The sequence below is a fragment of the Cotesia glomerata genome, linkage group LG9 (assembly GCF_020080835.1).
Source record: "Cotesia glomerata isolate CgM1 linkage group LG9, MPM_Cglom_v2.3, whole genome shotgun sequence".
Classification (NCBI taxonomy): domain Eukaryota; kingdom Metazoa; phylum Arthropoda; class Insecta; order Hymenoptera; family Braconidae; genus Cotesia; species Cotesia glomerata.
The window spans coordinates 15,175,293-15,191,007 of record NC_058166.1 but is presented as its reverse complement, the minus strand read 5'-3'; the positions used below and the strand labels follow the sequence as shown (position 1 = coordinate 15,191,007).

The window sequence follows — 15,715 nt, the reverse complement described above, 5'->3', positions numbered from 1 at the left end:
AAAAATAAAAAGATACTGATGTATAAAAATAAAAATAAGCAAAAAAGTTAAGGTAATAAAAAATATTTATTTGTCAATAATTGATTGCCTTTACTTACAGACTTAAGTATAGAAAATCTAATAATAATAATAATATAACTTTAAAACGAAGTTTCTTGAAAAGTATCTTTCAAATCAATTGAGTTTATAGTTATTTCATTAGCAGGATTTATAATTACATTATCATCGCATTCTTGAGAATCGTTTAAATGTTGACAACTTTTAACTGACCGTTTCGAATCATTTCGTTGTAAGCTCGTGCTACGTTTACGTGGTGAAAGATTACCATCTTGCATTTTTTCCGTAGAATTACTAAAACTGTCATTAGTGCTACCAGAAACTACCCCAGATGTATCAGAACTTGGAATATTACCATCTAGACAATGCAATAAACTGTCAGACAAACCATTTTCATCTAGCCCATTAAAATCTGATTCTGATTGTTCATAATCATCTGTTCGTGATGTAAAACTTAAATCCACCGGACTAGCTGTTAAAACACTGCGAGATAATAAGTACTCTCTGAAAGTACTCGTTATTGACATGCAACTTGGTTGTGTATTAATACAATCATCATTTAGATTAGTAGCATTTAGTTCTGGATTAGTTTGGCGCCGATGATCTGGATAGTTTTCTGAATTTACCTCGGAGGATATTTTTCTAACGTCAACACTATCTATTTTTGACATAGGCGACTCTTCACTTATTGAATCATCGGTACCGTCACCGTCGATATCAATATTGACAACTTTTAATTGATTAGCGGGCTCTGATTGGCCGTCGGCTTTGTTCACGCTCGATAGATTGCAAAGATTAGTCGCGGACAATATCATCACTGGTTTTCTAGATCTTGGAGTCATCATTGTCTCCTGTAAATAATTAATTTAAATTAGAAAATTAAAAGACCATTAATTTATTAGTAATAAGTTCTTGAAAAAAGTTTGCTCTAGTTACAATTATGTATATTATTAAGAGAATAAGAAAGATTGTGTTTTCAAGATAGTCATATGATAAAATCGGTTTTTTGGTGAAATTTAGTGTCATTGCAAAGGTTTTGACTTGAATTTGTGCCTTTTCAAGGTTTCATTTCATTCTCACTGATAGTCAATTTATTATGATAAGTATTTAGGCTGCATTCGAAAATGCTCTATCTCTAGATACATAATTAAGAAATAACCTTGTATCTTGTGAACTATTGACATTTTTAAATATATAAGCTCATCCCGATTTTATACTCATCGAGACCTTTCATTTGAGTACCCACATCAATTTTTCATATATTTTATATATTTATATATTTCACAAATACTATGTATATAAAATATATAAAAATTGTCATGTGGGTACTTAAATGAAAGGTCTCGATGAGTGTAACATCGGGATAAGCTTATATCTTTAAAAATGTCAATATTTCACAAGATACAAAGTAATTTTTTAATTATTGACCTTTTTAAAGATATAAGCTCATCCCGATGTTACACTCATTGAGACCTTTCATTTGAGTACCCACATCAATTTTTCATATATTTTATATATTTCATCAATACCATATATATATAAAATATATAAAAATTGTCATGTGGGTACTCAAATAAAAGCTCTTGATAAGTTTAACATCGGGATTAGCTTATACCTTCAAAAACATCAATAATTAAGAAATGACCTTGTATCTTATGCACAGTTGACGTATTTAAAGATTTAAGCTCACTCCGATGTTACACTCATCGAGACCTTTCATTTGAGTACCCACATCAATTTTTCATATATATATATATATATATATATATATATATATATATATATATATACTATATATATATATATATATATATATATATATATTATATATATGTATATATGAAAAATATATGTATATATGAAAAATATATCAAAAATCCATGTGGGTACTCAAATGAAAGCTCTTGATGAGTGTATCATCGGGATGAGCTTATGTCTTTAAAAACATCAATAATTAAGAAATGACCTTGTATCTTGTGAAATATTGACATTTTTAAAGATATAAGCTAATTCCGACATTGCACTCATCGAGACCTTTCATTTGAGTACCCACATCAATTTTTCATATATTTATATATATTATATATATGTATATATGAAAAATATATCAAAAATCCATGTGGGTACTCAAATGAAAGCTCTTGATGAGTGTATCATCGGGATGAGCTTATATCTATAAAAACGTAAATATTTAAGAAAGTACAGTGCAATTTAACAAAAGTAATTGTTTAATAAAACAAAATTTTAATTTTTTCTAATTCACAAATCTCAACAGTCACATAGTGACTGCAAGGTTGCTAGTTTTATCATTAAGAAATTTAGAGTTACATTATAGAAACAAAGAAAAGCTTTTCTTTTCTTAGAGGTGAAAATCACTTTTTATCTTAAGCCTTAATTATTTGAGAGAAAAAAGATCTTCGAGTCTATTGAACTCATAAGCATAAGATTTGAAAAAAATTTTTGTAAGGTAAAATAACATTTTTGTAATTAAAAATAATTGAAAAGCTGAAAAAAGAGTATCTAGTCGATAGAGTTAGTCGATTTTTAAGTTTTATTGATAATTAAAAAAATTTAATCATGCATACCTGCATAGCTTTAGTCATTTTAGTAGCGCTTTGAGTAATAGGACTCATGCTCTTATCATTACTAGTAATAGGAGTTAATCCATAATCACTAGGTAAATTACGCCGTAATAAATCCGATGGAGTTGACGTGTAAGCAGCGCTATGTGCCAGCCAAAGTTTAGTTTTTAATTTTGGCGATGAACTGTTTCCTTTTGTACTACTTTTTTTACTACAACTACTGACCGGTTTCGAAATTTCCGAACAACCTGGAATTGTTAAAATTTCATTGTCTGGTGAACTTCTAGGCGGTAAAATTGAATCAGATTTACTGGATATTGACGCAGTAGGACTTTTATCAACCAATTCTTTCGAGGAATAGACATCTGATGGCTCACTACTGTGACGGCGGACATTATTTGTAATATCTAGCAAAGGTTGTTCCTTTGATTTTATTTCACTAACTTCTCCAATCGATTTATCAGATGTTATACAAACATTTTCGGAAGACTTCATTATATCCAATAAACCTTCTTGATCAGTGACAGGCGACTCTTTACATATACTATGATTTTCGGTATCTAGATCTAGTACAACCAATTTCTTTTTGATTTTACGTCCGATACTAGGCGTACTCAAACAGTCAGCTCTATCACTTTTACACTTGGAATGATTGAGATTATTATCAATGTCCAGTGATATAAAACTATCAGTACTAAGTTCGTCTTCTGATTTACTTAATGATTTTTGCGACGATAGCATTGATTTTTTATTATATTTCTGTTAAGCCAGGAAAACAAGCAAATTAATTAATTAATCATGCTCGTGCTGATTATTTTTTTTAATGTACTGCCAAACGATGAAGTGAACTAATATTATTGATTTTTTTTTTTAATTATTGTACCACTAAGATAGTAAAATATTTGATCTAAATGAAAATATATCATTGTATTATTAAGAGAATGAGATAAATTTTATTTCTGGAATAGTCAAATGATATAATCGGTTTTTTAAGTGAAATTTAGTGTCATTGCAAAAATCTTGATTTGGATTTGTGCCTTTTCAACGTTTCATTTCATTCTCGACGTGGTCAATTTATAATGATAAGTATTTAGGCTGCATTCGAAAATCCTCTATCTCTAGATATATAATTAAGAATTGATCTTGTATCTTGTGAACTATTGACATTTTTAAAGATATAAGCTCCTCACGATGTTACACTCATCGAGACCTTTCATTTGAGTACCCACATCAATTTTTCATATATTACATATATTTATATTTATTATATATATTTATATATGGAAATATATATAAAATGCATGTGGGTACTCAAATGAAAGCTCTTGATGAGTGTAACATCGAGATGAGCTTATATCTTCAAAAACATCATTAATTAAGAAATGACCTTGTATTTTGTGCACGATTGACATTTTTAAAGATATAAGCTCGTTCCGATGTTACACTCATCAATACCTTTCATTTGAGTACCCACATCAATTTTTCATATATTTCATATATTTATATTTATTATATATATTTATATATGGAAATATATATAAAATGCATGTGGGTACTCAAATGAAAGCTCTTGATGAGTGTAACATCGAGATGAGCTTATATCTTCAAAACATCATTAATTAAGAAATGACCTTGTATTTTGTGCACGATTGACATTTTTAAAGATATAAGCTCATTCCGATGTTACACTCATCAATACCTTTCATTTGAGTACCCACATCAATTTTTCATATATTTCATATATTTATATTTATTATATATATTTATATATGGAAATATATATAAAATGCATGTGGGTACTCAAATGAAAGCTCTTGATGAGTGTAACATCGAGATGAGCTTATATCTTCAAAACATCATTAATTAAGAAATGACCTTGTATTTTGTGCACGATTGACATTTTTAAAGATATAAGCTCATTCCGATGTTACACTCATCAATACCTTTCATTTGAGTACCCACATCAATTTTTCATACTGTCGTCGTCATTTATTTGTAACGGTTGGCAAGATTCGGGTAAAATAATAAATTCTCAATTTGGACATTTCTCACTAAAAATTTCAATTAATAATATGTTCAGAAAATAAAAAAAATATACGAAACTATGAAGAAAATTCACATAAAATAAATATTTTTAAGCTCAGACAAACATAATTATAGAAATTTATCCAAATAAAAATTACTACACATAAACATAATTAAAGATGAAAAATTCCTATAAGGTAAATCACCAGAGAAATAATTTGAATATTAAAAACTATACAAATAAAATATTTCAAATAAATTTGATGTTTCAATTAAAAGAAAATAAATAAAATATTAGTTTCCTCATAATTACAGTCTTAAAAATAAACAATATCAAATAACTATAGCTCAATATAAAGACATTTACTAAATTATTAGATCATATTATAATACAAAATTAAAATTGAAAAGGCCTAAAATTAGAAAATATTCCATTAAAGCAATTTAAATTTTTTTTAAATGGGAATATAAACAGAAGATACAAAGGAAATTAAAAAATGATGACAAACCTAAATTCAGACAATTTGAATAAAAGACATCAAGGTTATTTGACATATACACAAATATCACAAATGAACAACTCTGAATATAGACAAGCTTTAAAAATGAACATCTCTAATTATGGACATGAAGATTCGGAAATCTCTCAATATGGACATCTCTCATTAAAGAAAACAAAAAAAAAAAAAAAAAAAAATACAATTAAGTTAAAGATAATTCAAAATTAAGTTAAAGTGATTGATAAAAAAAATCGTTTTTATGTGAATAAGTGTGAGGATCAGATAAAAACAATTGTTCAAGGGTTATAAATTCTGCACCAAGACATCTTTTTCGGAGAACTATGCTGAAAAATTAATTTTTATTAATCATAGGTAATGTACGATTTTTTAATTTTTAGGTAGATTTTTGAGGGGGCTGGTGCCGATTGAGTATCAGTACCGGCACGTGCTAGGGTTGCGGCTAATTGCGCGGTTGTAATTTCCCTTGCGCCGATACGCGATGATTCGTTTTGATGATGCACTGAATTTGATGATTGAGACAAGTCGCCTACCATCTCGTCGTCGCTCAAATTGTCCAGGTCGTAGGAGTACGCGGTTAATGCAGCGTTCATCGCTGATGACTAGAGTTAATGACGAGGGTTATTTATGCTAAACTTTTCTTTCGTGATACTATGATAAAATTCATGAAGACCAGTTCAATATAGATTTCTAAAAAATCTACCTAAAAATTAAAAAATCATACATTAACTATGATTAATAAAAATTAATTTTTCAGCAAAGTTCTCCGAAGATGTCTTGGTGCAGAGTTTATAACCCTTGAACAATTGTTTTTATCTGATCCCCACACTTATTCACATAAAAACGATTTTTTTTATCAATCATTTTAACTTAATTTTGAATTATCTTTAACTTAATTGTATTTTTTTTTTTTTTTTGGTTTTCTTTAATGAGAGATGTCCATATTGAGAGATTTCCGAATTTTCATGTCTATAATTAGAGATGTTCATTTGTAAAGCTTTTCTATATTCAGAGTTGTTCATTTGTGATATTTGTGTGTATGTAAAATAACCTTGATGTCTTTTATTCGAATTGTCTGAATTTAGGTTTGTCATCATTTTTTAATTTCCTTTGTATCTTCTGTTTATATTTCCATTTTTAAAAAATTTAAATTGCTTTAATGGAATATTTTCTAATTTTAGGCCTTTTCAATTTTAATTTTGTATTATAATATGATCTAATAATTTAGTAAATGTCTTTATATTGAGCTATAGTTATTTGATATTGTTTATTTTTAAGACTGTAATTATGAGGAGACTAATATTTTATTTATTTTCTTTTAATTGAAACATCAAATTTATTTGAAATATTTTATTTGTATAGTTTTTAATATTCAAATTATTTCTCTGGTGATTTACCTTATAGGAATTTTTCATCTTTAATTATGTTTATGTGTAGTAATTTTTATTTGGATAAATTTCTATAATTATGTTTGTCTGAGCTTAAAATTATTTATTTTATGTGAATTTTCTTCATAATTTCGTATATTTTTTTTATTTTCTGAACATATTATTAATTGAAATTTTTAGTGAAAGATGTCCAAATTGAGAATTTATTATTTTACTCGAATCATTGCCAACCGTTACAAATCAATGACGACGACTGTATATTTCATATATTTATATTCATTATATATAGTTATATATGAAAAATATATCAAAAATGCATGTGGATACTCAAATGAAAGCTCTTGATGAGTGTAACATCGAGATGAGCTTATATCTTCAAAAACATCATTAATTAAGAAATGACCTTGTATTTTGTGCACGATTGACATTTTTAAAGATATAAGCTCATTCCGATGTTACACTCATCAATACCTTTCATTTGAGTACCCACATCAATTTTTCATATATTTCATATATTTATATTTATTATATATATTTATATATGGAAATATATATAAAATGCATGTGGGTACTCAAATGAAAGCTCTTGATGAGTGTAACATCGAGATGAGCTTATAGCTTCAAAAACATCATTAATTAAGAAATGACCTTGTATTTTGTGCACGATTGACACTTTTAAAGATATAAGCTCATCCCGATGTTACACTCATCGACACCTTTCATTTCAGTACCCACATCAATTTTTCATATATTTTATATATTTATATATATGAATATATGAAAAATATATCAAAATGCATGTGGGTACTCAAATGAAAGCTCTTGATGAGCGTAATATCAGGATGAGCTTATATCTTAAGAATGTGAATAATAAAGTAATGACGTTATATTTTGTCAACTAATGATATTTTTAAAGATCTAAATAAGCTCATCCCGATGTTATACTCATTGATACCTTTTATTTGAGTACCCACATCAATTTTTCATATATTTATATATATTATATATACGTATATATGAAAAATATATCAAAATGCATGTGGGTACTCAAATGAAAGGCCCTTGATGAGCGTAACATCGGGATGAGCTTATATCTTTAAAATCTTCAATAATTAAGAAAGTACAGTACAATTTAACAAAATTCATTATTTAATAAAGAAGAACATTATTTATTTATAGTTCACAAGTCACGGCAGTCACATAGTGACTGCAAGGTTACTAGTACTATAATTATTAATAAAAGAAAAATGTAATAATCAAGAATATGTATTTTAATATCTTCAATTTAATTTTGACTTTTACGTTAAATTTTTCTCACAAGTTATTTCACTTCATGGATTGGCAGAGCTTAAGTGTGATAAATAAAAATAATAATACTTACGTCGAAGTGTAAATTTTCTTCACTACTGCATCTGCTAATATTACATCCAATATTAATGTCTATTAATTTTTTATTGCCCAATATTTTCTTTTGGAAAATATGTTTTTTTATGGAATCTCCAAGACTTTTAGTGCGTAGTTGATGTTTTATATGACGAGGTGTACCTTGACCATTTTCTTTATTGAATTGTTTCACTAGTCGACGTTTTTTAGCTGATTCCGGCATTGCCTGTATATGAGCATATAATTGTGCTAATGCTGCTTGTGTATCTTCTGTTGAATTAGCTTTAGCAGTTAATTTATGATCTACAAAACTGAATACTGTATGCGCAGTGCTTGTCGTATCTGACATTGATTCATTCAACTAAAAAAAAAAAAATGTGTCATGTAATCGTTTAAGACATACATAAATTGTAAATTTCAAGACAATTTTCCATTAAAAAAAAAAATAATAAAATATAGCCTCGATGAGCGTAACATCAGGATGAGCTCATATCTTAAAAAATGTCAATAATTAAGAAATTACGTTGTATTTAGTCCACTGATGATATTTTTAACGATATAAGCTCATCCTGGAGTTACACTTATCAAGACCTTTCATTTGAATACCCACACGACTTTTTTCATATATTTTATATATTTATATATATGAGAAATATCATATATATAAAATATATGAAAAAAGCCGTGTGGGTACTCAAATGAAAGGTCTCGATAAGCGTAACATCAGGATGAGCATATATTGTTAAAAATATCATCAGTAGACAAAATACAACGTCATTTCTTAACCATAGACATTTTTTAAGGTATAAGGTCATCCCGATGCTACGCTCGTCGAGAGCTTTAATTTGAGTACAAACACGATTTTTTTCATATATTTTATATATATGGTATTTCTCATATTTGTGAAATATATAAAATATATAAAAAATTCGAGTGGGTATTCAAATGAAAAGTCTCGATAAGTGTAACTTCAGGATGAGCTTATATCGTTAAAAATATTATCAGTAGACAAAATACAGCGTCATTTCTAAATTATTGATATTTTTTAAGATATAAGCTCATCCTGATGTTACGCTCATCGAGAGCTTTCATTTGAGTACAAGCACGATTTTTTTTATATATTTGATATATATATGGTATTTCTCATATTTGTGAAATATATAAAATATATCAAAAATCCGAGTGAGTATTCAAATGAAAGGTCTTGATAAGTGTAACTCCAGAATGAGCTTATATCTTGATAAATGTCAATAATTAAAAAATGACGTAATTATAAATATAACTCTAAGATAACATGGTGACAAAAAAATAATAGTTAATTATAAAACTTACATCTTTGTTGTTAGGGCTCAATAATTTTCTTTCTTGATCAACCCAATATGCTCGTATATCAGTAGCCAATTTCACCGGTATCTCAAATAATTCTTCACCTTTCTTAATCATAAATGCTACTAAACAGGATAAATGCTGTGAGTTGACATGTAATGCTTCAGGTGTTAATTTTCTAGGACACATCAAGTGCGGAGTAAAGAGCGTCGCTAATGTATCACAATTCATTTTATTACTACTTTCATAAGTAGCGGTTTTATTAAGAAGATTGAGCAGATGTTTCAATAAAATTCGGTTATTTGATGGCAATAATAATAACAGCAATTGAATTGAAGTCAAAAGTCTTGAGTCCATAGCCATTGAGTCCGAGTTACACAGTTCTGTAATTTATTAATGTGATTTAAATAAAATTTATTCGTATAATATTATTGTATATTATTGAAATTATTTACCGGCTATTTGACAATGAATGGGATAATATAATTCTGTTAATAATGGCTCAGATAATTCTGCCAAGAAACTCTTCAATACAGAAGCACAATCGTGAACATTATAGGTACCGTCTTCAAGATTCAGCGATTGACCTTGGTATAAAAGTAACTTCAAGTCTTGTTGACGTTTTAATTTTCCTGTTCTTCGAAATATTCCTTCTTGACTAATACCTGGAATTTTTTAATTATTTCATAAATAGTTAATATCGGAAGATTTTATAGCTAAAAATGATCATAATAAATTATACGTTATAATAATGATATGGAAATTGAGACATCTGATCATTTTTATGAAATTTTTCTAACAAATAAATTACAGCAAGAAAAATTTTATCTTTAGAAGCTTAAAAAAATTATAAATGCAATTTTTTAACAATAATTTTCTAAACCTAGTATATTTTTTAAGAAAAATAAAAAAATTGTCATTAAAATTAATTGAGCAGATATTTGATAGTTTTAAGAATTTTTTTAACAAATGAATTATGGCAAAAAAATTAGAAAAAAAATTGAGTTGTAGAAATTTCAAGAAAAAAAAATGTAATTTTTAAAAATAATTTCTTCGAACAAATTAAGACTGCTAACTTTAATGTTATAAAATTGTCAAGTATCTGCTAATTTCAGTGTCATTTGTAATTATGAACCAATTAGAGTCAAATTTAAATATCTAATATATGTTGGCTTTAAAATTATAATCTATATTATTAATAGAATAAAAAAAATTTTGTGTCTAAGATAGTCATATGATACAATCGGTTTTTTTAGTGAAATTTAGTGTCATTGCAAAGGTCGTAACTTAAATTTGTACCTTTTCAAGGTTTCATATCATTCTCAACGATAATCAATTTATTATGATAAGTATTCAGGCTGTATTCAGAAATGCTTTATCTCTAGATACATAATTAAGAAATGACTTTGTATCTTGTGAAGTATTGACATTTTTAAAGATATAAGCTCACCTCGATGTTACACTCATCGAGACCTTTTATTTGAGTACCCACATCAATTTATCATATATCTCATATGTTTATGTATATTATATAGGTATGTATATATGAAAAATATATAAAAAATGCATGTGGGTATTCAAATGAAAGTTCTTGATGAGTGTAACATCGAGATGGGCTTATATCTTTAAAAACGTCAATAATTAAGAAATGACCTTGTATCTTGTGCACGTTTGACATTTTTAAAGATATAAGCTCACTTCGGCATTACACTCATCAAGACCTTTCATTTGAGTACCTACATCAATTTATCATATATTTTATATATTTCACAAACACCATATATATAAAATATATGAAAAATTGATGTGGGTACTTAAATGAAAGGTCTCGATGAGTGTAACGTCGAGATGAGCTTATATCTTTAAAAACGTCAATAATTAAGAAATGACCTTGTATTTTGTGCACGATTGACATTTTTAAAGATATAAGCTCACCTCGACATTACATTCATCAAGACCTTTCATTTGAGTACCTACATCAATTTATCATATATTTTATATATTTCACAAATACCATATATATAAAATATATGAAAAATTGATGTGGGTACTTAAATGAAAGGTCTCGATGAGTGTAACGTCGAGATGAGCTTATATCTTTAAAAACGCCAATAATTAAGAAATGACCTTGTATCTTGTGCACGTTTGACATTTTTAAAGATATAAGCTCACTTCGGCATTACACTCATCAAGACCTTTCATTTGAGTACCTACATCAATTTATCATATATTTTATATATTTCACAAATACCATATATATAAAATATATGAAAAATTGATGTGGGTACTTAAATGAAAGGTCTCGATGAGTGTAACGTCGAGATGAGCTTATATCTTTAAAAACGTCAATAATTAAGAAATGACCTTGTATTTTGTGCACGATTGACATTTTTAAAGATATAAGCTCATCTCGACATTACATTCATCGAGACCTTTCATTTGAGTACCCACATCAATTTTTCATCTATTTTATATATATCATATATATATATATGTATGTATGTATGAGAAATATACCAAAAATGCATGTGGGTACTTAAACGAAAGCTCTTGATGAGTGTAACATCAGAATGAGCTTATATATTTGAGGAGTTGATTTTCAAAAGGGTATCTTTTCATATTTTAAAAGAGCAGTTTTCTGAACTTTTAAATATTTATTACTTCGAGAATTATAAAGATTTATAAATGAAAATTGAATTGCAGCTTCATAACCGATAGCACTTTATAGCTAAATTAAAAAAAGTTTAATACAAATATTTATAATTGAAGATAACCATTTTTTTGTCTCGATTAATCAAAAATGAAAAGATACCCTTTTGAATCTCAGCTAATCATTTAAGAACGTCAATATTTAAGAAAGTACAGTGCAATTTAACAAAAGTTATTTTTTAATAAAGCAAAATTTTATTTATTTATAGTTCACAAGTCACGGAAGTTACATAGTGACTGCAAAGTTGCTAGTATCAAAATATACAATGAAAGTTTTTTAAGTACAAGTTCAATAAATTATGAACTTTTAAACAGTTTACAATTATTTTCTCTAATTCGATAGTGAAATTTTTCATTAAAAATATTTGTTTCAATAATTTTATACAAATATTTTTTAATTATAAATTTCCAATAATTTACTTTTAAACCAGAAAATTATAAAAAGCTTACCATTCCAACCTCACCCATTTATTCATAAGACAATTTACTCACATTGTTCTTTGGACAAATATGCTATCAGTAGCTTGACTTGATTAATTCCTTCCGTCGTTAACGCTGAACCTTCCGGACTAACACCATGCTTTTGATTATGTAAATTCATCATCATTGATTTGGGTTTTTTTGAAAAATTCAACAATCCCCACTTTTTTAATTTAGCTTTTTCTGTTACTGGATCATTACTAAAAAAAAAGTACACAAATTACACAATAAAAGTATCTCATCATCAAAGAAATAATTAATTAAAATAATAACTTACTCTTCTGTATTAATATCTAATTCAAATGACAAGTGCATTTTAACAAGAGTATAAAATTGTTCTGGATTAGCCTGTCGCATCCGAGATGCAAGTTTACCGTCGACAGCATCATTAAAATCTTCCATTTTAATTTAATAAATTAACTTTGACAATTTTTTATTGTAATACACTCAATACACAGTCAATTGATAACTATCTTCAATAAAAATTTAAATTGAGAGTCGGGTCTGTTATAACGGCTATGTACATTCAAACACTATTTACATGTTTATCATTAAATATTTATAGAGTAACTTAACTTATTATTATAGTATAAATAATTTTATTATTTTCATTTATTTTATAAATACAACTCTCGTAAATTATTTGAAATGACTATAACTTTCAATCGCTTGGCGCAAACAATAAAATTTTGTTTATTTATGGATGGAGATTATTAGCACAACTTAACACAACGCTCTCAAATCCTTCTAGCCGTTGAGGCGCTTGGCAACTGCAGTAACATTCCGATGAGGTGGCGCCAACTAGTGGCTATTTATGGATTTATATCCTTAGATTCGGTAGAATCTGGCGCCAAGTTCCGTTCAAATCCGTTGTAAACGGAGCGCCAGACTACCGAGGGTTGCAGTCAACTAGTCAGACTAACAACATTCCGAATTAATAAATTACTAGAACTTAGAAAGTAAATATTAAATGTAATTTAAAATAATTAATTTTACAAATTTTAAAATTCCGAAAAATATAATCTTAAATAAAGAAAAATCTAAAGCTATATTAATAGAATCTTTCAAAGTTACAAAGTCTCAATAAATTAAAAAACATAACAACGAAAATTTATACGCCAAAATGAATGAACAGACGAACACTCATTTAGCCGAAAAATGTAAATAATTTTATAATTAGATTAGAAATTTTTTTTAATTAATTTTAAATTAATTAATTTTATTTTAATTTACAAGCATGTATGGAAAACACTCAAATTTCATGATTGTAAAGGTGGACCATCTAAGAAAAATTTCCAATTTTTTGGATGAGTAATTTTCGGCCGAATCATTATTCGGATAGATGAGTATTCGGATGAATATACGTCGGAACAACCCTTTTTCGAAATCAAATTAATTTTAACTCTTGAGGAATATAAGATTTATATTTACTTTTATTCGATAACCCGGTGTTTTATAATTTACAAAATTGTTTTTCGGCTGTTATTCTATTTAAGCTAATGTATTTTATTAACTTTGAATGTAGCGGAATTTTAAATTTTCTAGAGTTTTAATAATTTGGAATGTTGTCGATCTGACTAGTTGACCGCAACCCACTACCGACTATGTTTACTGTAAGCAGAACGGTATTTTGAAGTTGCAAAATTTTATTTAATTCTACGGTACTTCTTGTTCCTAAATTTTATATTACAACAGTAATTCATGCTTTATTTTAATGATACTAGAATTTAATTTGCGCGCTCAAGCGCGCGCCTCATATTTATTTTCATGATATATTTATGTGTCGTTTATGTATATTATATTCACTTTCAACCAATCAGAATGAGAATATTTATTTTCGACGAATCACAACACGAATAAATTGGTTTCACATACATTTCATCTCAATTTTATTATGGGACTAGAATTCAAATTTGCGCGCGCCTTGACTATAGAGTTTGCATATATTTTCATGCATATGATATATTCGACCAATCACATCACGAATGATTTGGTTTCACATACATTTCATCTCAATTTTATTATGGGACTAGAATTCAAATTTGCGCGCGCAAGCGCGCGCCTCATATTTATGGTCATGATATATTTATGTGTAGTTTATGTATATTATATTCACTTTCAACCAATCAGAATGAGAATATTTATTTTCGACCAATCACAACACGAATAAATTGGTTTCAAATACATTTCATCTCAATTTTATTATAGGACTGGAATTCAAATTTGCGCGCGCAAGCACGCGCCTTGACTATAGAGTTTGCATATTTTTTCATGCATATGATATATTCGACCAATCACATCACGAATAGTTTGGTTTCACATACATTTCATCTCAATTTTATTATGGGACTAGAATTCAAATTTGCGCGCGCAAGCGCGCGCCTCATATTTATGGTCATGATATATTTATGTGTAGTTTATGTATATTATATTCACTTTCAACCAATCAGAATGAGAATAAATATTTTCAACCAATCACATCACAAATAAATTGGTTTCACATACATTTCATCTCAATTTTATTATGGGATTAATTAATTATATTCAATTATAACAATTAATCTATCTGAAATTATTAAATTTTTTCAGCACAAACTATGGCAAGCTCAAAAATTTCGATCCTGACTTTTTTTCTATGTAAAAAGTGACATGCCACAGACTAAATAATTCGAGAATGCATGGTAATCTTCCAATAGATGGGAAACTACAGTTAAAAAAATACATTTCACAGCTTGCATCTAAATCCGCCAGGGTACACTGGAATTGTTTTTACGTAAACTGTAGCTTCAAGGGGATAGTTTGCTATAAAAAATGCAGCCAACGCGAAATTTAAGTTGGTACCAATTGTAAATTTTTATTATAATTACAAAAAATACTAAAATCCGAATAAAAACAGTTTCACTGTAAAAAAATCGCGCCAAGTCCACGTTCATAGGACTCATGGAGGGTAGAGATATCTCTACCCTCCATAATAGGACTATTAAGAAAAAAAAAATTTCTTTTTTCTTTACAAAAAGATATAAAATTAAAAAATTAAAAAATCCAAGTAACCGATATGATTGTATTTGATTTTCGGAAATTAAAAAAAATTTTATTGTAAATTTGAAAATTAAAAAAAAAATTTTAGAACGTATTTAGTGTGCGTGGTTGCAAAATATTTTACTTTTAATGAAATTCGTAAAATCTATTTACTAGAACTTTAAAAAAATTGAAATACACAATGACAGACATTAAAAATTTTTTTAGA

The 15,715-nt window shown here is 27.5% G+C and overlaps 1 protein-coding gene across 1 annotated transcript; it reads right to left on the bottom strand.

Moving 5' to 3' along the window:
* Positions 1 to 47: 47 nt before the first annotated feature.
* On the bottom strand, positions 48 to 13,231 carry LOC123271387. The gene is made up of 7 exons (XM_044737688.1): positions 12,746 to 13,231; positions 12,481 to 12,668; positions 9,735 to 9,944; positions 9,286 to 9,662; positions 7,952 to 8,314; positions 2,643 to 3,398; positions 48 to 908 (listed from the first exon to the last, which is right to left on the bottom strand). Exons 1-7 carry the CDS (start codon positions 12,868 to 12,870, stop codon positions 141 to 143), a joined length of 2,787 nt encoding a protein of 928 aa, XP_044593623.1. The 5' UTR covers positions 12,871 to 13,231; the 3' UTR covers positions 48 to 140.
* Between the last annotated feature and the right edge of the window lie 2,484 nt (positions 13,232 to 15,715).